This window comes from Pseudopipra pipra, chromosome 3, assembly GCF_036250125.1.
Source record: "Pseudopipra pipra isolate bDixPip1 chromosome 3, bDixPip1.hap1, whole genome shotgun sequence".
Taxonomy (NCBI): Eukaryota; Metazoa; Chordata; class Aves; order Passeriformes; family Pipridae; genus Pseudopipra; species Pseudopipra pipra.
The window spans coordinates 16639786-16659972 of NC_087551.1; the positions used below are offsets into that span (position 1 = coordinate 16639786).

A 20187-nucleotide genomic window follows, 5' to 3' on the forward strand; every position below is an offset into this window, starting at 1 on the left:
ATCCAGTCTTTTGCTGCAATTTGAGAGGTTTCTATCCCTGGCCTCCTTGCTCTATCAGCTCTTGAGACAGCACTGCTAAATGCATATCGGCAGTGTGGAGGTAAAAAGTAAGGCAAATAGAAGAAAACAGACAGTGGGAGACGCTTGAAGCTGTCTGACATGATTTGCAATAGCTAGAGAAGTCTGCTGGAGGCTCTCACCTCTCCTCCAGCCTCTCCTCTACTCTCCTTGTCCCTGAATTCACCTCTCTGCTTCGCTGCCATCAGCCAGCACAAACCCCCGCTCAGGCTGGTGCTGCCCGTGACTCGTGGTCCCAGCTCAGCCTGGCAGCCACAACTGTGGCATCTGCACATCTTTCAAACCCACCGAAGCATTTGGGAAGCAGAGGTCAGCCTAAGCAGCATATGGAGCGATTGCACGGTGAATACCGGCCTCCTCAGGAGCTGTCTGCCACAGATGGAAAAAGCCCAGGAGCCATCACGACAAAATCTTATGGCTGGGGGCGACGCATCCTCCCTGTCAGCTTTCCAAGCCACTGAGCAATATTGGAAACCTCAGCTCCTCTCCCACTAGTGCACATGCCCGGCACTGACTCATTCACTGCCGTTTCGGTCCTGCGGTGTGCCAGTGGGAGTTGTAGAAAGTGGGATGTGGAGATGAGGTAATCCCAATGGCATGTGGCTACCACGATGGAGGGGGACCAGTCACCCACTCCAGCGATATGAGCTGGCTGTGCACAGCGTGGACGTGCCACTAAGATCCAGGTCCAATTTGCTGATGCAGCCACAGGGGTTTTTTAACCTTAACTCTGAGTGGGGATGGGATATACCACCACAGGTCCTCTCCTGGAGAAAGGCATCCCTTTATGTGGTCCCAGAGCTTAGTCAATGTGCAACCAGGAATGGAGTTAATGGCACCAAAATGCAAGAGGGTCACCAGGAGCAGTGCTCCAGCAGTGAGATCTCACAGGCCAAGTGACACGAGGCAGTGCACAGAAGGCATGACATTTCCCTGTCTGAAAGCACCCTCAAACCAACACAAGGTCACAGCCCCACACTGGCTAGAGACAGGCAAAGAGAGCCACCACAGTTTCTCCAGCTCTGATTCCTTGGAGCACTGCAATTCCTCTCCATCTGAAACTATTCCACTGGCTGTAATTTAAAAACAAAATCAATCCAGCAAACATTGCTAAGCAACTGGCTGTCAGTGCCACATCCCATCCCATCCCCTCTCCATGCCCTTCTGGCAAGGAGCTTGCTGCTCTGCCTTTGCCAGATTTTGCAGCTATCATTGGCAAGTCCAGGTGCCTGGCTGGATTACCAAAGAAAACTCCAGGAAATCTTCTGCAACCATCCTAATGAAAAATAGCCCACAGAGAAGCTGCAAGGAGCAGCATTCCCACATCCCAGTCCCTAGGATCGGGACTACAGGGTGTGGGTCTCGGGACATTACCACGGTCTGCAGGTCTGTGCATCTCAGTGCTGCCATGTGTCATACAAAGGGGATAAAGGATTGGGAGCCAGCACACTGGAAACCTGGTCACAGAGCAGAGCAATCTGCTTTGAGCAACAACATCTGACTGAGAGGCTGAAGGAGAACCTGCTTGCCCATGAGTATGAGCTGAAGAGATGGGTGAGACCCTCTCAAAAGCCTCCTAAATCCTCATGTGAGCCAGGCAGGAGCCCCTTGACATGGCGGTGCCTCTTAGTGTAGGATCTGTAACAGGATGTATCTTCCCCCAAAGTCAGCTGGAGCAGAATCAAGGTCCAAATCCTTGGGTTCACTCTCAAACAAGGAAGCCTGAACACTTCCAGTCTGGCTCAAATGAAGCAGCCTAATCCAGGTTTTTCATTGAAACCAAGCCCCTAAACACAGCATGCAGCATGAGCCCTGGGGATGTCCCTTCTCCCTGGTCCACAGAATTCTACTCTTCCCTTCACAGGAGGGACATCTCCTAGCCAACACCATGCTCGACTCTCTTTATATATTTCTATGTATATTCTTGCATAGCCATCAGCAATTTGTCCCTGCTTCAAGAGCAGGCCATGCTTATCCATGCTTCCCCACACAGTTGTACTGGACAATCCAAGACCAGCTTCTAGGTTGCATGGTAGTGCCTGAGCATCACCTGCAGCAGCTCCCAGGATACCTGTGCTGTAAACAAGGGTTATTTTTCCTAAGAGGTCTTAGCTATGCACTTTCCTCCCTCCCTCAACCAACAATCTCAGATTCTTTTCCCTCCTCCATACTCCCCATCAGTGCTTGCCTCCCCCAGATCTCCCGGCAGCCCCATTTCCTCTGTGGCCGCTCTAATGCTCGGCTAATGGCGCATCATCCACAGCGTTCTCCAGACATATTCAATAAATCAGAATCCAATTACCAGGTTAAGGAAATTGGAAACAAATTAAATTAGCCCTAGCCCCTCCCAGGTGCTGTGCCCTCTCTTCCTCCTTAATGAGAACTTTTCTTTCACAGGAGCACTCAGCGCCGCATCTGCCCACCCAGGAACAAGGTGGCTGCCACCGCACAGCACGGGTATGGCAAAGGGGCAGCCGAGTCGATCTTCCCTTTTAATAGGGCAGATGGTTAATATCCCTGGCATTAATTCTCTCCAGGAATAGCACACTCGCTCTCTGCTCAGCTATAACAGGCGTCTGTCAGGGCTGACAGCTCCTCTCCAGAGAAAAGAGCATCTGGTCCTTACTAGAAAAAGAAGCTAAATAAATAAATAAGCACATTGCTTGTTATAGGGCAGGAGAACTGGTGCTGTTTCAGCATTTCAGCCTAAGTGCTGCCTTTGAACTGGAATAGGGGAAATTCAGAGTTGGGTCAGATGCTGGGAGTGGAGTTGCTCTGATCTGGGAACAAGGTGCGGCACGGGCAGCAAGGTGCCATGAGCGGGTCCAGCACAGAGCTCCCACCGAAGCAGGACTTCCCGCAAAGGGCTCCCAGGAGAAGATTGTAGAGAATGGCTGCTGCCAGCAAGCTGGGACATGATGCCAGGCAGAGCTCCTTGGAAAGGGCTTGCACCGGCTGTGGGCTGGCGACTGACAGCACAGGCCAGGCATATGCTGTGCCCTCAGAAGACAATGAGGAAAACTGCATTGAGGAAACCTTGGGAGTTTTTCCTTCACTTGTGGGACACCTCTGCATCACTCCATCCAGCAAACTAACAATTAACCCCACTGACCTTCAACAACCTGCACCCACAAAGGGCAGCTCTTCCCTCATGAGTCTGGAGAGGCAATGACAGGAGGCTACAGCTGCGCTCTCAGCAAGCAAGGGTGCACCAAAACTCCCATCCCACCCTTTTCATGCTGACAAGGAAGCAGAGCTCTGTCTACACCACAGCCCTTGCTGCAATCCTCCCTGCCTCTCCCAAGGGGTCCTTTGGGTGCCAGAGGATATTTTTTACCTCAGTGGTGCTGGAGCAGCCAGTAATCCAACAAGTTCTTACCTCTCTCTCCCTCTCACTCAGCCACTGTCTCTCATTCCCCACTCCTCCCTCTCCAGAGCCAAATCAACATCCAACAGTTATTTTATCCGCCTTGCACCACTTCACTGCATTGTCTGCAGACCAAGAGCTCCCAGCAGCGGTGAAAACTTTTACCATCATGGAGATGTGTTCTTGCACACGCATTACTTTTCTGGAGGTAAAAAAAGGCTTTTCCTCCCTTTCCTTATAGTCCCAGGAAAATTTATATAGGTTTTAATTAATAGGTTTAAGACTTCCAGACATGCCAAGAAATCAAGCAAAGTGAGTCAATCCTAAAAATATAACTCAGGCAGAAGTAATCCCAAGAACACCCACTGCGTGTGGGCCAAGGGCCCAGACCCACCTAGCATCCCACAACCACGGCCCTGAAGAGAAACGGAACTATCCACCCATATAATGAAGTTTCATGAGATCAGGAGAAACCAGGGGGGAGGCAGAACCTGTGATGGCGGGTGTCACGGACAGCACGGTCACTGGGGATCCTCTCGCTCTCCCGCTGGTTAAAGGCATGGAGCCGGTATGGGTCCTCGCCGCCCTTCCACCTCCGGGCACTCAGGTACCTCCGCTCTTCAAACTGATCCCAAAGGTCGTCCCAGTCCACATCCGATTCCTGCGCGCACAAAGTCAGCCCCGTTAGAGAGAGGAGAGACCAGACGACACCTGACCCCACTCTGGAGATCCTCCCAAGTCCCACCGGAGGTCAGTTAGCCTTGCAACATGGGCAAGCATTGCAAGAGCAGGCCAAGAAGGAGTCCCATTAGGTCTTCAGGGTTTATTTTTTTTCCTTAGGTCCCAAAACATCACATCAAAGAGAGCCTGCCAATTTGAATTTAAAATGACTAATTTGAAACCAAATTCAGGTCTCTGGGGGATCCCTCTCTCAAGCAGCATGGTCTCAAGAAATATAAAAGCACAAAGGTTTTGTAAGGGTTTTAATTTCTCTCCAGTCAAAAAACAAAGGTATTTTACATTACTTGACCCATCACCCCTGTAACCCTTCAGGCAGGAAAGGGCCACCAACAGGAGCCGTTTCATCAAGCACGGTCCCACATTTCCACAGTCACTCCCTAGGCCAAGGGCTGGCTCCAGCAACAGGACTCTAGAAGAAGGGGGCCACCAGCCTCCCAGCCCAATTTCAGTCCATCTTTGCCACAACAAGTCTCCCACTAAGGTCTTCAGCCCTACCACAGAGAGAAGAGCAGGCAAGCACGTGCTTGTGTGGTCCCCCCTCCAGAAGGATGGAGGAGCTGCATTTCAGGGTTACCCAACAGCTCTGACAACTATCAGGGGTTTAAGCATCTCTTGGTGGCTTGGTGCTGTTGGGGGGTCTAAGCATCCCTCCACAGCATGATGCTGTCAGGGGGTTTAAGCACCCTTTGGCAGTGTCTGAGCCAGCCAGCACAATACCATGCTGATAACATCTCATCGTTACAGCAGCACAACCTCTTTGATCTCAGCCTACCTGTAACATGGAGAGATGCAAACATTTACAGACATCTCAGCCCTAAAGAAAATTGTGATCTTATCCAATAATTGATCTTTTCTTCCTCTTTTCTTTTTTTTCCCCCTCCTCAGTTCACACCATCTCAAAGCCGATTTTGCCTGCTAATAGCACAAAATGAAGCTTTTGAAATGGTTGATTTTTATCCCGTAATTGATTTTACTCACATCTGGCAGTGCATTTTCTGTAGTCACAGGAAGGGGAGAAGGGAGCACTGGCTCCTGCAAGTGAACCACTGAAGGACCAAGCCAGGCACCTCCAAACATAGGATGCCCCACATCGCTCTGGGTTACAGCAATGTGAGCACTTCCAAATAGGCAGCAAAGCCCAGGGATGTAGGGGTTTCCAGACACAGGGTTGTATTCATCCTCCCCTGCTGTGAACCCATGGTCTTCTCAGGAGCTCCTCCAGCATTTACCCCAGTGTGGGAACATCAGAAGAAGCCACCAACCATACTGGGAGAAAGTTACTCAAGACCAAGGGAAAGTTAACCAAGGCTGCGAGAAAGTTATGAAACCAGTAAGGTCACTGCAGGAGGTTTACGAGGAGGATGTACAGAACCCGCCTGCGGACTTTTGGGAGGACCAACGTGCTCAGGGTGATAAATACTGTTTATGCTTTTTTCTAAGGCATCTTGCAAAACGTGATTTACTGCCACAGTAAAAGATCAGGGAAAAGAGAGGAGATTGCATCGCGGAGTCACCGACAGCCTGATGTTTATAAGATTTCATGATGACCCCGGGAGGCCTAGCGCTGCTAAAACAACCGCCACGGAGTTGCAGTCCCTAAATTTTAATGCTGTGAAGAAAAATAAAACTTGGTTTTATCAAACTTAATAAGAAAAATGGCTTTCAAAAGTGGCCACGTAGCACTTGAGGCTGTAAGATGTGTGAATATATATGTTTGTTTGTTTGTTTTTTAACCTCAGTTAAACCCAATAGCCTTGGATCAGCTAGAAGGGCACAGGCAGGAAAGAATCTGATGGTTCAGGTGGGAGGGCTGGTGGATTTCTGCACGAAACCTTGGCTCCAGGAAAACTGGAGCTTCTGCATCTGCTGCAAGGGCAGTGATGCTCTGGCCAGGCAGCAGAACCAGGGGTTCAACACACAACAGGGTCCTGGCCTGTACTTCAGGGTCTGGGATGGCATTTTCCCAGCATTCATCTAACCCCAGTAATGTTCTGTTGCTGGGGAATCCCAGCAGTAAATCAATACAAGGACAAATACCACTGGCTTATCCCATGATATTTGCTTCTCCTACTGCCATGGATATACCTTGCACCCAGGGGTCGCATTCGTGGTTTGCTCTGCAGTGAGTAACTAATGCTCCTATGAAATCTCCACCTGAAAGACATCAGCCCCACCTTGATTCACCCAGGCTCTCCTTTTTGGGTTGAGGAAAGATATCAGTGGGATGGTTACTAAATATTGGGTAATTAAATACACACCTGAGATCAAGAGCAAAGAGATGCCAGAGATTAAAGAGTTATTTTAATCCCTATCTGGCCACAAAACAAGCCCAGAGATGGGGTTAACTTTCTCAGCCAGAAGTAGATACCCGGGTGGGGTCATTCACTTTCAATCCACATCACTTGTCCAAATCTTCTGGGCGCTCTTTCCATCCCAAGCATTCCTACCAAAATTGGAACAGGATGCTCAGACACACATGCACACCAACCTCTGCAAAAAAACTCCTGCACAAAGCAGAGAAGGAAAGCAAGGCAGCATCCTCGGATGAAAAGCTGCCAGCTATGCAAATCATGGGAGGCAGGAGACCTCACCAATGCAGGGACTCACCTGTTTCTTGGCGCCTGATCAGGGACAGGGAATGAGAGTTAAAGCATCAGGAGAAATCCCCTTTGCTCACCCAGGGACAGCACATCGGTTACAGGTTACCAGATAAGGTCTTCATTATAATATTTCCACCATGTATTATCACCTCTTCCTCACACCAGAATTCTGTCTTGGGAGTTATTTAACTGATATGCAGAAATCTAAATTTAATTTATTATGATCTAACTCACTTTAGAGGCCAAATTACCGTGCACTAGAAAAGGATCAAGTCAATACTCCACTTGCCTTTCTATTTATCTTCTACAGGGTTCGTCTCTCCAAGTTTCATATTCATTTTCTCTCATGTACGAATAATAAATTTTCTTTTTTTTTGTTGGAATTAGGTAATTTCTCTTTCAACATTGCAGTTTAATGGCTGGTATTAATTATAGGAAACACAGTCAATGCTTAAAAAGAGTTTGAAAGACTCAATGAGTCTGAAGGAAAGAAATGAAAAATATATCCAAGGGGTAGCTCTCTGCTCTCAGTGAACAAGTGTTGCCCCTTCTGACACCGCACTGGGGGGATCCCCAGGGCATGGACAAAACTCACTGTGGAGAGGAGCTTCCTTCTCGCACCAGCATCCAGCCATGAGAAAGGCTCACCAACAGCTTTCTCTGCTGTTTCACTTAAAGCACCGCTCCTACCAAAAAGACCCACTAAAGGCAGCCCCCCAAAACTGCCCACCCCCTTGCTGGCAAAGGGAAAATGGCCCAGAGCCAGCATGGAGGCAGCTTTTCACCATAACTGCACATTAAAGATTAAAAGCCTCTCAGTGCAAAGATGTAGTTCGTCATCCACCTCCTAAATCACGGCTCAGAAACAAAACAAAAAAAAAAGGGGGGGGAGAAAAAATAAAATTAAAAAAAAAAAGGAGTGGTGCTGCAGGGGGAAAGTGGGTCATTAGCAGCAAAACTACAATTTTCTGGCAACTGCTAATGCCTTGTTTATGTGGATTTCTGCGAATATGACATTTTAATGGCATAATAATTGTGTGATTACAGTACAGCAGGGATTGCTGGAGCGGGAAGGAGGAACAAGCAACTCAGCCGGCTGCTAATGCGGGCCCACAGCGTCCCCATGGGAAGCTCTGCTCCTGCAGGCAGCCCCCAGCACCCCTCACTGGCATGGGAGGCCAGAGCAGGTTGGACACTGGGCAGGGAGCAGGCATGTTGTGGCAGCATTTTGGCTCCTGTGAGGCAGTCCAGCAATGAAAGGGCATTTCAGGTGAAAAGCCTGGCCCAAGCACAGCCAGTGGTGACTGGGGACAGGCAGATCACACCAGACCCCAGGACCAGCCTCCAGCTGCCCAGGAAGACAAGGAGTGGGCGGTGCAAGCCAAAAGCAGATCTGATTCACTTTCTTCTTTCATGGCACTGTTTTAAAATAGAGAACTTAAACGTTTGCTAAAATAAAAGTCATTTTCCTTTTGGGGATGCTGAGTTTTGCCTTTAGACCAGAGTGAATTGGACCATAAGCATCCTTGCAGGAGGCAGCAAACCCAAGCCAGCCCAGCAGGCTTACAGAGCTGACAGGGTTTGACAGGAAGACCCATCTTTGGCTAGAAAAGAGGTTTTGCCTGTGCAGGTGCAATGATGACCCCAAAGGGGTCTGGCAGCAGCCAAACATTCCTCTACCTCCATTTGCCTCACACCCAGCTTTCCCTGGAAAATCTCATCCCTACATAATCTCTGACCGAGCACTTACTACTGAGCCTTCCCTGGGACTCAGGCATTAAAAAATAGGAGGGGAGGGGGAAATAAAAAATTACACCTGGCTATCAAAAGTTCCAATAAACAAGTGAAAGCTCTAGAAATTCAGAAGCCGTGTGGCATGTTGTTGCCTGGCCATGCTCTGTCACTCCTCTGCCTGCTAGGACATCTTTGTGTTCAGCACGGCTCAGGGGCACTGGAGGCAGAGGGCAATCTTCCAGCAGGAATTGCAACCAGGCATTATACAAATGAGATTTAAATGTCCCACTGAAGCGTGGGGCCTCTGCAAGCAGGAGGTTCAGTTATAAAGCTGTTACTGGCCGAGGCACAAATGCCATCTGAAAGGATTATAATACTTCAAACAGGATAGGGCTCATCCCTTCTTGTCCCCCGGTGCCAGGACATGCACTAAGAGGGTCAGCAGCACCAGAGGGAAAAGAAGTGGGACAGCATCGCACTGCCTTCATCCTCATCCTCGAATAACCCAGATGGAGCACCAATGTACAAGATCCTTCAGTCAAGTTTTGGTATAGTTTTCTTGACACCAGAGCCCAGTGCCTTGGCTTAGCCCTGTGTAAGCAGTGCTGTGCATCCCCCCAAGATATAAGGGGAAGACAGGAAGAGCACCATGGCCACACTCTTTGCCCCATCCCAACTGTATGTGATGGTGCCAAAATCAGGCTGTGGGTCTCTGGAGAACATGCTTCACATGCTCCAGTACATCAGGTACCGTTCAGCAGGAAATCAGTAGGGACCCTGGAAGCATCACACCACCTCCTTCTTACACTCCTTCCCCAAACTGCACAATACTTAAGCCAATCAAGCACTTAAATACAAACTTAAGTGCCTGCAGACATTTGAAGGAACCCATAGAAATCCCTGTTTAAATGAAGTTAAGCACTCGTTTAAGTGCTTCAATGGCTCAGTGTTACCTTCTGCTTTGTGCTCACCCAAATCATGAACTAGAAACAGAGGTAGCTCTGGGCCCTGGCCACCATCCGCCCTAATTGGTCTTCTGACCCATGGAGATTTTAGCTCCAGTTTGAGGCCTGTGAAACTCCTCTTCCTCTTACACTGGTACCTGGGCACAACATTCACGTGCACCTTGGTGGCAGCTCCTCTGGGACCCTATGGGGACACACAGCAAATCCAGAATCCCACTCTGCTCCAAGGAGGACCAGCGTCTCCCTCTGCTAGTAAGTGATTTATTGTCTCTCAAGGAAAACCTGCAGATCTAAGTCTGCTCTGACCCCACTCTGGGGGATGAAAGAACAGAACAAAAAAAATCAAATAAAATTTTAATACGGATACCTAATTAAAGCAAAGTACTTATCCAGCAAAGCCTGTCCTGCAGCTTGGGTCCCTGGAGAAGCTTCGAGCATTCACCACTAAGCTTCTCGTTGCCATTGACCCTTCCCTGCTCATGCACATCCACAGGCACGCCACTCCATCTTCAAAGGATGGAGCATCATCTCCTCCTCTGCTAGCTCGGGAGGGAACACAAGTCCCTGAGGACTTTTCAGTAAGTGTCCCACTTTCTCACTTGGCCCTGAGGCCAAGACCATACCATCACTACCTTTTCTGCCCTTCCTGCCCACTACCCTTTTATTATTCTCTCCTGTGGTAGCACAAAAACATTTATGCAATCAAGACACCTACTACATCAGGCAACAGGAATTATGAAGGCTGGAGAGCGGCTATGGAAGAAGACTTGATCTTCAGGACCTAAGCTGCAACTTCAGCCTGGATGGAAACATCCCCATTCCAGTGTAGCAGGATGCTCTGCCTGGAATGGGGTAAAACAACTCAAACAACACCCTATTTTGCAAAGCTATCAGTGGTGAACCAAGAGGGGGTGTCACGCTGGTTTTGGTGTTGAGTCATGCTAAAACCAGTCTGACTCGTCAACCTCAAAGTTAAAAATCCTGATAGTGAGGTGAAGATGTGGCAGACACGGTAAAGTATTCTTATCTAAAAATGCTAAGCTGACATAGCTGACCTGGGGACACACGAATGACAATCAATCACTTTAGACTGAAAAAGTCCAGTCCCACTTTCAAACGGCAGGTTCTTCTCCTTCTTGGAGTGTTTGTGGGGATTCCTCTCATGGCCGGGGATGTCCCTCAAGGTTACTCCTCAAGGCTGAGTGAAGAGATTTGCCCATGGTCGTTGGTATGGGTGAGTAACATCAATCTCTACTTAATAATTTTTTCTTTTTTGCTAGCTTTAAGATATTTGATTTAATAGAATTGCTTTGATATAGTACAATATACTATACTACACTATCCTAGCAGTTCTACCTTCTATACTGGGTAGTTAAGATATTTTTGCCAAATCATTTATCATAGTAAATCACTCATTTTTATATAAATATATCTGGTTTGCCATCCTTAACCCTACAGAACAAAGTTGTACAAAGGTTCAATCACACCTCTATAATTCCTTAGACTTAAACCGTTGACAAAGTCTGGGAATCAGATTGGAACCAGCCACACCCACGCTCCACTCTGAGAAGGAGTTTAGAAAGCAAGGGGGTCCTTTCTGCACTTTGTGACTCAGCAGGAGGGCTTCTCTAATAAACGTTGTCTGAAGGACTGTCCCCACTCCACCCATGACATCAGGCTCTGGAGAAGGCTTTTCAGTGTCCTCCTCTTATTGTCCCCACACTCAACTGGCATCAGCTCAGGTGGCTGGCCACTGATTCAGTGCAAGGAGCTGACGCAGGGCTAGAGAAACTGGGCCACCATTGAGTCGATCACAGCTAGAACCACCAACCTGTGTATCTTCTTGTCTGTATCTGTGGTAAACAATATACGTGGTCTGAAACACCCTCCAGAGGCTTAAATCTGCTAAAGTCTCCAGTCAAATACAACAGCCTCAAAAGCCACTGCAGAATTACTAATGCTTTTTCCAGTAAGGGCACCAAAGCTTTAATTTTAAAATGGATGTCCGGGGCAGCCACCAAAACGGGGAATTTATTTGCAAATCAGGAGCAGGGGACTCCACGTTGCATGGAGGGAAAGATGGCAGATTGATTGCCTTGATGAAAAGCCAGATTTTGTTTCCAGGGCTTCCCTTAAGAGAAAGCAAGTCAGCTCAGAGTTCACATCACACTTATTAACAAGTAACTGCCGTGCTGGCAGCAGCGTCAGGTTAAAATATACCCACATCTCCCACAGGCAGCCTGGGCCACAGCTTCGTGTGTGGACAATGCTTCTATTCACTGGCTGTAGCATCAGGCCACCATCCTGCCTCTATAGAGGGAGAGGCAATGCATGCTACCAGCCAGCATCACACTCCCTAGCCAGATGCCAAGGAATTCCTGTGGTGACCCTCATCAACTCCAACATACTGAAGAACCTCCTGCCTGTCTGTGACAATGGAAAGGAGGGCAGGATCCATGCCACTGACTTTTAGAAACAACATCCAGCAACAAAATTCCCTGCGTTCCCACTTAGAAAGGTGGTCTTTCTTCTTGGACCCCCAAAATCAGGTGTGTATGTAAGTGTCTCACTGTGTAAAAAATTTTTTATTTTAAATTCCTTAAAATAAAAAATTAGCCCATAGGATAGTCTGAACATGGAGACAAATCCTGTATAATTAAAAAGGAAAGGAAGCCGATTATATCCTCCTGGAGAATATTCCTGCCTGCTTCTGTTTTATTTATATGTTAGAGTGTATAATGAGCTGAATATTTAGGAGGTCAGCACAAACGAAGCTGCTGACTGTACAAAAGAGAAGATCCAGCTCTGTCTGTGCTGGGAGCCAAGCAGAAGGATAGCAAGGATTTTTGGTCATCTCCTCCTCCTCCTACCCACAGCTCTCCCGAGATGCTGCAGGACTGTTCAGTTCAACTGCTTGTGCTTGGGCTGCATCATCAGTCTTCCTGATGTCTCTTCCCAAGTCTCCATCAAAAAAGGTCTTCTGGGTTTTCCCACAGCCCCCTGGAAAGGATGAGCGATGCCAGTGCAAGTCCATTGGCCCCTGTGAACTCTTCTAATAGGGCTGCAAATGGCTGGATGGCAAACAAGACCATTTAGGTTTTGAGTGTCTATAACAGAGTCTCTGCTTCCACTGAGATTTTTCTTTTTATTTCAGCTTAAAAAAATCTAAAAAGGTGGAAAACCTCTGGACAGGCAGCAGCTCTGCTCCACAATGAGTTGAGCACCAATTCCTAACCCAAATCCCATGGGCTGATGGGAATGGTCCCCCACCAGTGCCCCCACTGCCGCTCCCATCAGCAGTGGGACACCCGCAGCTCCCTTTGTCTCCCTCCATCTTTCTCCAACTGCTAGCTCCCACAAGTGCCTTTGCCCCCTGCCAGAGGGGATTCCCTCAGCAACCCTCTCCAGGCTCACCAGGGTGCCAGGAGACCCCAAAGAGCATCTTTGCAGCCATGGTGCTGCGTTAACTGGAGCACCACAGGAAGACCCTCCACAGACTGCTCCCACCACTCAGGGCCATCGTCTGCTGGCTGCATGACCAGTGGGTGGGTGAGTGCAAAACACGGTCCCCAAAGGTCATCAGCAAGTTCAAAGGGCGCTAATTGGGAAAGAAATGAAGGCAACATCCTGTGTCCCCTCCACACCGGCCAGGTTCAGCTCATTCAAAGGATCATCAGAGGCCAAACACATTGGGAAGAGCCCAGACACATGGTGGGTAAATAGAGTGGCAAAAGGGAGCTCCTACATGGACAAACAGTGATTTGTTTTCCTTCTGTGCCTTTTAAGACAGACATGAGCTGCTTTCCAGCCATGAAGGTCAAACTGGCCTTCTCAGACTTCAGCAGGAGCCGCAGATGATTTAGTACTTAGGAGCCCATAGCTGTACTCGGTCTCCAGCTGAGCTTTGCTCCTCCTTCTGCATAAAAGCCAAAACTCCTACCAAACAACAGAGCTTGAGCATCTCAGAGGTCAGGGAAGGTCTTCCCCTTCCCCATGGAGCTGTGGATTCCCACATGCTGGAGGACAGCCGGGGATGGGGCACATCGGGGGAAAAGAAAGGGGAAAGAGGAACAGGGAGGGAAGAATAAAGGAGCCAGCAGATGGATCACTGCTCTCAACGTCCTGCTTTGAACCCAGCCCTTTAAAAAGCAGGCAGCTAATCTGGACGGCACGTCCCAAGAAGGAAGGGATCGTACTGTTAATACAGTCAGCATCCTCGACCCAGCATGGCCTTTACACAGCAGCAAAGCCAGGGGTAATCCATCTGGTAATTGCTTCCATGAGGATCTTTACACAGCTTTAGGAATTAATGCTACTATCCTTTCCTGAGCAGCCACCCTTCCAAAACCAAGAAGCAATGAGGGGCAACGGTTAACAGCAGCATATTAATGTGAAGTGCCTCCAAGGGAGGGGAAGGTTATAAAAAACACATATGCTAGAAAAATAGATATTCAAGGAAAGTGAAATAATTGCAAATACACAGGACAGCTACCTCCATGGCTTTAGCTGCCTTCAGGAAGCCACCAGCTCACCTTTTACTCTCCCTCTGTCAGCTAACTGCTTTGGGGAGCAGAGATTTAACAGGTGGGCACCAAGGCACAACTGCTCAGCAAGGACAAGAAATGCCATCAGAGAACTCCTCACTACTGCACTTGATTTCCAGTTCTGGGAAAGCCCTGGACTCCCCTAAGCTATGCCTCAGTTTTCCTGCTCCTACAATTAACTCATAAGGCTCCCACTGGGTGGGAGGCTCTCCAGGGAGCATTACCTCTGCTGAGCAGCTCCAGCACAAGGGCTTTTTTTCCCCTCTTCCCATCTCTCCTTCTTTACAGAGTGGCAAGGGCAGAGGAAAACCCTTGCTGGTGACTAACCAAAATGCCCTATCCCTCCCAGTTTTCCTGGCATATGCAGTGATGTGCTGCAGCCCAGCCCAGCCCAAACAATGCCAAGCAGCTATCCTGATAGCAGTGGAGATGTTCCTGGTCAGAGCACGACTCCCTCAACACACTTAAAAGCATCACCAGGGCTGCCCTAAACCCCATGATGCAGGAAGATGCAGGATACAGCAGCAGGTTATCTGCAGCTGTCAGGGCACAGCTGGAGCTCAGGGCCTGCCAGTGTCTGCCTGTCAGACACCATTCCACCATCAAGAAGTGCTGGTGACCTGCATCCTTGTCTCACACAGACATTTTGCAGAGAGACAGCCGTATTTGTAACCCGGAGCTGGTCCTCAACACACAGGTGGAGTAAGATGAAGCTCAGGTCACAGCAATGATGCTCCAGGGTGCATGTACTACCCAGCTGCCAGCCCATCCTCCCCTCATTCCCTCAAGGAGAAATTAGATATAAAACATTTGTGACAGCAAGAAACCTTTGATCCTTAGGTACCTGCTGCTGGAGTGTCTGCGAGATCCCAGGCCTGGGTGCATCATGACTGACAGCACTGGAGATATAGCAGTGTAATTTAGAGTATGTGTGTCAGCCCAAGCTGCCCCTACCTCAGCTCAGTAATAGGAATAAAAAAATCAACCCTAGCTAGCGAGAAATGCATCGTAGCAAGGTGTGGCAAGTTTGAAAATAAATAAGCCTATTGGGGAAGGACTGTGGGTCGTGGCCAGCCACAAGCACAGGTGCTGTGGAAGCCTCAAGGAGATGCTGTGCCTTGGGATAATGCAGTCTTAGCTGGGGATGGGGGAAAACAGAGGCAGGACATGGCTGGTGTGGCCTGGCTGGGCAGATCACAGGCAGATCTCCAGGCTCTGGCCATCTTCCAGCAGCACAGCGCTGCTGCTCACATGAGCAAACCCTGAGCAGAGCTGTGGCTGGGCACGGGAGTCATGGCTTGGGACATGCCAGGTCCATGCCAGGCCCATGCCAGGCAAACAAACATGGAGACGAATGTCACTCACTCTCTCCTGCTGTGCTCACACCCCCCCATTGCTAGGAAGATCAGAGATGCAAAAGGAAAACAGAAAGAGGGGAGGAGGGCAGTGGAAATATAAAAAAAAAAAAAAAAAAAGAACAACCAAAGCTGTAACTGGGCTTGTAGCAAACAACATCTGTAATTTGGAGGACAGGTGTGTTACCACTAAGGGCCCATTACCAGAGCTCTCACACCCAAGAGGATTCTGGTCCAAGAAGCATGGCAATGCCACAGCCTGGAGGCACAGAACAACTTTCCCCCTTTCCCTAACACATTGGCAATATCTGATCGATATTTCTGCCCATCTCTAGAAGATAAAAAATAATTTTTTAAACATCCACTCAAAATAAAAACAAAAACCAAACCCATGCTAAGTCACCTGATGCAGCGAACTCGAAACAGCTCCTGAGAGCATGGGGATCTGGATGGAAACCAGCAACCAGGCACTGAGCCTTGTTGTTATTATCAGAAAAAAAATAAAATCTGCATTTGGCACTGATGCTCACACATACCCAAGCATTTTACTGCAATGAGGAAAAGAGCATTTTTTGAGTCCTCAGTTATGGAAACATTGCATAGAAGACTTAATGGGCAGCTCCTGCTTGGGCATATACCAGCTCCCTTGGCTTATGCAGGAAGACATTTTCTCCACCAAGGCATTACGGCTCACAGCACGCTGCTGCTCAGCCCCACAATTCCACACACTGGGGCTAACCCATGCCTGGAGGCAGCAAGCCCTGCATCAAACCCCAAAACCTCGCCCTCTTCAATGCAGACACCAAGGCACTCCTGCAGGTGGCATTTTGTATTATCGCACGATGAGAGGAGGCACGTGGGCAAGCAGAGCAAGCACGATACAAGCCAGTAGCAGGGCTCAAATCTGGGCAGAAATAAGCCACCCTGAATCTGTTGGGTCATCAACCTTTGGAAGCATCGGGCTTGGAAGGTGGCAGTAGCTGTGGGCATGATACAGCTTCTTGCAGCACGGTTGATTGGCAAGTCAACACACACTCCATTCATTGGTCTTATCAGCACAGAGCTGTCACCACACAAGGCTTGTCCACCCACCTACCAGGAACAAGTTGATAGGCAACACCTCCAGCACCTCAAACTCAAAGAGTCAGCACCGAAACAGCCCAGTAGTTGCTTCCACAGAGAGCGCTTCGTGCCAGGTGGACACAGCAGCACCACAGCAGAAGCTGTGTGGCATCTGCTGAAGGCAAAGGGTCCTGCCCTCAGAAAGCCACGGAGGGAGAGAAGTACCTCACATGATGCAAGTAGTGGAGAGCAGAGGCTGGACCCACTTTCAGGCAGCCCCCTCACCCATCTGGGTCACGTACCCTCCTGCATGCCTTTGATCCCTCTTGTTCCCACAGCGACACGCACCCCTTGCTGGCAGAGCTGCATTAAGGATTAGGTGGGATCAGACATGGGATAATACAAATCAGGCCGTGTCTGCTGCTGGCAGTAGCTGCAAGGAAATGAGGAGCCAGTCTTTCTAGCAAGAGGGAAACGAGATGCTGTTAAACTCTGGCCAGGCAGGCAAGGAAAGGAGGGGTACGGCTGAGACCAGGCTAATGCAGCTTCTCTGCCCCCAGGTTTGGATGGATATACCACTGGAGCACCAGACAGCCTTCAGTTACAGAGGAAAGGACTCTCCTTGCTGAGGAGCTATGTCTCCAGCTGGGCCTCCTGGTAGGAATCAGGAGCAGAAGTAGTGCTGCTGTGCTGCTGGAGGGAAGTTCCTTATATTACTCCTGCAGGGTCTGTGTAACTGGAAATGAAACACAACCTTTTGTTGTCTGGATGGTCCTGAAAGCACGAGTCAAGCCCCAAACTGGTGATGCTGATCCCCTTAACATTGGGCATCCACTGGCTTGTTTCTCCTCATGGATCTTTTTCCATCCTTACCCTCTCCAGCTCCAGGCATGCCTCTATCTCCCCTTGCTCCCCTGACCCTTGGCACCAGTCACAGTGTGCCTACAAACATAAGGGAGAAGATGCCCAGAGGTACATTCAGGCTCACAAGCATGTTGGCATGCTGGAGCAAGTAAAAGCTGCAATGCCTCATAGAAGAGCAGAAACCCAGTGGATAGAGAAGACTTGCTAAGGAACAGACATGCCACTCCATAGATTCTTCCCAAAAACAGAGCAGCCAGTGCAGAGGTCCTACCAGCTGTGTATGAGACAGGCAGGCTTAAGCATCTCAACCAGCACTGGTCCTGATGGCTCTAAAAAAAAAAAACAACACCTGACTGCTTTTATATTTGATTTACTGCTTGTAAAGGCATCTCCAGAGCACAAGTTCCAGCTGGGCATTTTCATACTCTTTCTACCTCCGCTGGTGCCCAAAGGAAAAAAAACTCCCATGAGATGTGAACAGCTCTGGACACACCACAGCAGGCTCTCAGCTCTGAGCTGGATGACCTGCCACCGGGCTCATGCATGGCCCTGGGAAAGGCAGGGACACAGAGCCCCAGCAGCAACACTTGCCACAGCCCCAGCAAGCCTGCGCACAGATGGTGACAAGACTGGTCCCTGAGCAGCCGGCAGCATATGCTGCTGCTGCTGCCCACATCAACGCAGATGCCTGGAGAGATGCACCAGAAATAACTGGTTACACAAGCCAAGACTTTTTATCCTGTGCAGTCAAAGAGAGTTTTAATCCCAAACTACTAGGTACAGCTGAGCATCTGAATGCACCCCCGCTTTTTGCAGCGGAAGGAACAACATCTCAAGGGCAACGAAATGGACCTAAAAATGAGCTGAGACAAAAGAAGGCCAGTGGGAAGTAACCAGTGGCTAGAGACAGCTAGGCTGGTGAACATCTGTATGGCAAAGAGTTTCTGCTCTTGGTCTGCCAGCGACCTTTATGTCTGCTCTAAAATGGGGCAATAATGTTCACTTAAGAGTCTCATGCTGAATTAATCATTGCAAAGTGCTCTACAGTTCAGCTAGGAGAGATGGGAAGGCAGCGCTAAGTACGATCATAGCTGTACTCAGCAAGACTAATGGTCTGTGCTGTGCTATGGCCCTGGTAAGCTGTGTCTAACGCTGCTTAAAGCTTCGGAGCAGGATGCAGAGCAGCCCCGATGGGAGGGATGCACCTTCCTCCCTGCCCAGCTTCCTGCACTGGCAGAGGGCTCGTCCTGGCCAGGCACAGCCACTGTGGCGATACCTGGTTGTACTGCCTGGCTCTTAAACTGCTGAGCTGAGAAACAGGGTGTTCAGAGCAGCAGGGAAAAAGGAAGACCTTCTCATTAAACACCTGCACGGACCTTTTTCCCGTGTGTCTCTCTGGTCACCATCAAATCCAGGCAGGCTTTCAGCACCCAGAAGATGCTGCTGCAGGGGGCTACACAAGCAGCTGGCATCCAAACGCACTGAACCTGCCCCCACCAGCTTTCTTTGATGATCCCAGATTTTGTCCAGGAAGAGATGAGAGCTATTTCCTATCCATCGTTTGTCTGCCATTAATGATTTTCCAGATCTCCAACACAATTCCCCTTCTCCATCCCAGGCTAAGCAGACCAAGCCTGCTTCTTGTGGAGAAGCCATCACCCTCTGTCCCCTCTCTGCACCATTTCCACCCCTCTGAGATGGCAGTGAGCAAAAGCAGGCCAAATTTGCTGACAATTCACATGGCAGCACCCTGCTTGTCCTCACAAGGAGAACCCAAGCACAAGTCACCCAGGAAAGGCCGTTCAACAGTCCTGTCCTCTGCCTCACTACTTAAATGTGACTACAAAAAGACAAGCAGCAAAGGCATTATTATTCTAAAATACGAATCCAGACTGCTAAAAGGCACCAGGATCCTGGTACACCAGGACAAGATGTTTTTCCCCTCCACAGGGCATTTGGCAGGGGCTCTGCTATTTCCAACACCACAGCTGAGCTCCAGCAGGCTTGCTGTGGCTTATCCCTCACTCCTGTCCAGCATCAGTGATGCCAAACAGGAATGGGCAGCCAGCACTACCGGAGCAGGGCTCTGCTGCCAGCACCAGGCTAAGCCCACCAGCCCTTTCCTTCCTGAGACACGAGTGGTGAAGGTGAAGAACAAAATTAAAATTCTTCTCTGTGCTTTGATTTAACATTTTATCTGTACTGGAAGCACCAGGGAAAACACGTGGGAAATGTGAAGCAAGTAAGTACCCTGTCTCAATAGCGGGAGAAGCCAGAAAAAACACTAGGGCATCTAGGGCAAGTTCTGAGAGGCTCATTTTAAAATGTTCCCTCCGCCAACACAGATAAATATTTGAGAAAAAAAAAGTTACATGAAAATTCAGTTGACTCATGAAGAGCAAGTACGTTAAATATAGAAAATAAATTAAATAATTAAAGGGCAAAAGAAATTGGATTTTAGCCCTGCTTTGAGCACAATTTTCATTACAGCCTTACACAGGGAGCTACCAAGCTGCTTTTAAGCATCAAAGTGGGTGAAGTAAGTGGCAAAGTGAGCTTCTGCCATGCTCCCAGGCCACATTTTCCCCTGTGGGAAAGCACAGAGCAGTGGAATTAGTGCAGGGAGCTCCCTCAGCCGCTGCCCTGTGCCCCCAGGGCACAGCACAGCTTCACCCAGTGCTCCCCATCCCTTTTCCATGTCTTGATGGGGCAGCTGAAGTGTGGAGACAGTGACTGCTTTGCCTACAGAGGCCCAGAAATTCTCCAGGGAATGTAAACCCACCGGGAATGTGCTATAAGCTGTTAGCCCAGCTGCTGGGTTCTCCCACAGCTGTGGGTATATGTGGCAGCTCTTTGAGTACAGTCCAATTCAAGCTT

General features: G+C 49.1%; 1 protein-coding gene and 1 long non-coding RNA gene across 2 annotated transcripts in view; one reads left to right on the forward strand and one right to left on the reverse strand.

Moving 5' to 3' along the window:
* GALNT14 (polypeptide N-acetylgalactosaminyltransferase 14) overlaps window positions 1-20187 on the reverse strand; it is a 96265-nt gene that overhangs the window by 56455 nt on the left and 19623 nt on the right. Inside the window, exon 2 of the mRNA XM_064648032.1 lies at window positions 3937-4106. Coding sequence (XP_064504102.1) covers window positions 3937-4106 — 170 coding nt within the window. The remainder of the gene's footprint in view (window positions 1-3936; window positions 4107-20187) is intronic.
* Window positions 4105-5828, forward strand: LOC135410985 (uncharacterized). Its single transcript, XR_010428957.1, has 2 exons — window positions 4105-4195; window positions 5627-5828. It is a non-coding gene; the product is annotated as an uncharacterized LOC135410985 (long non-coding RNA).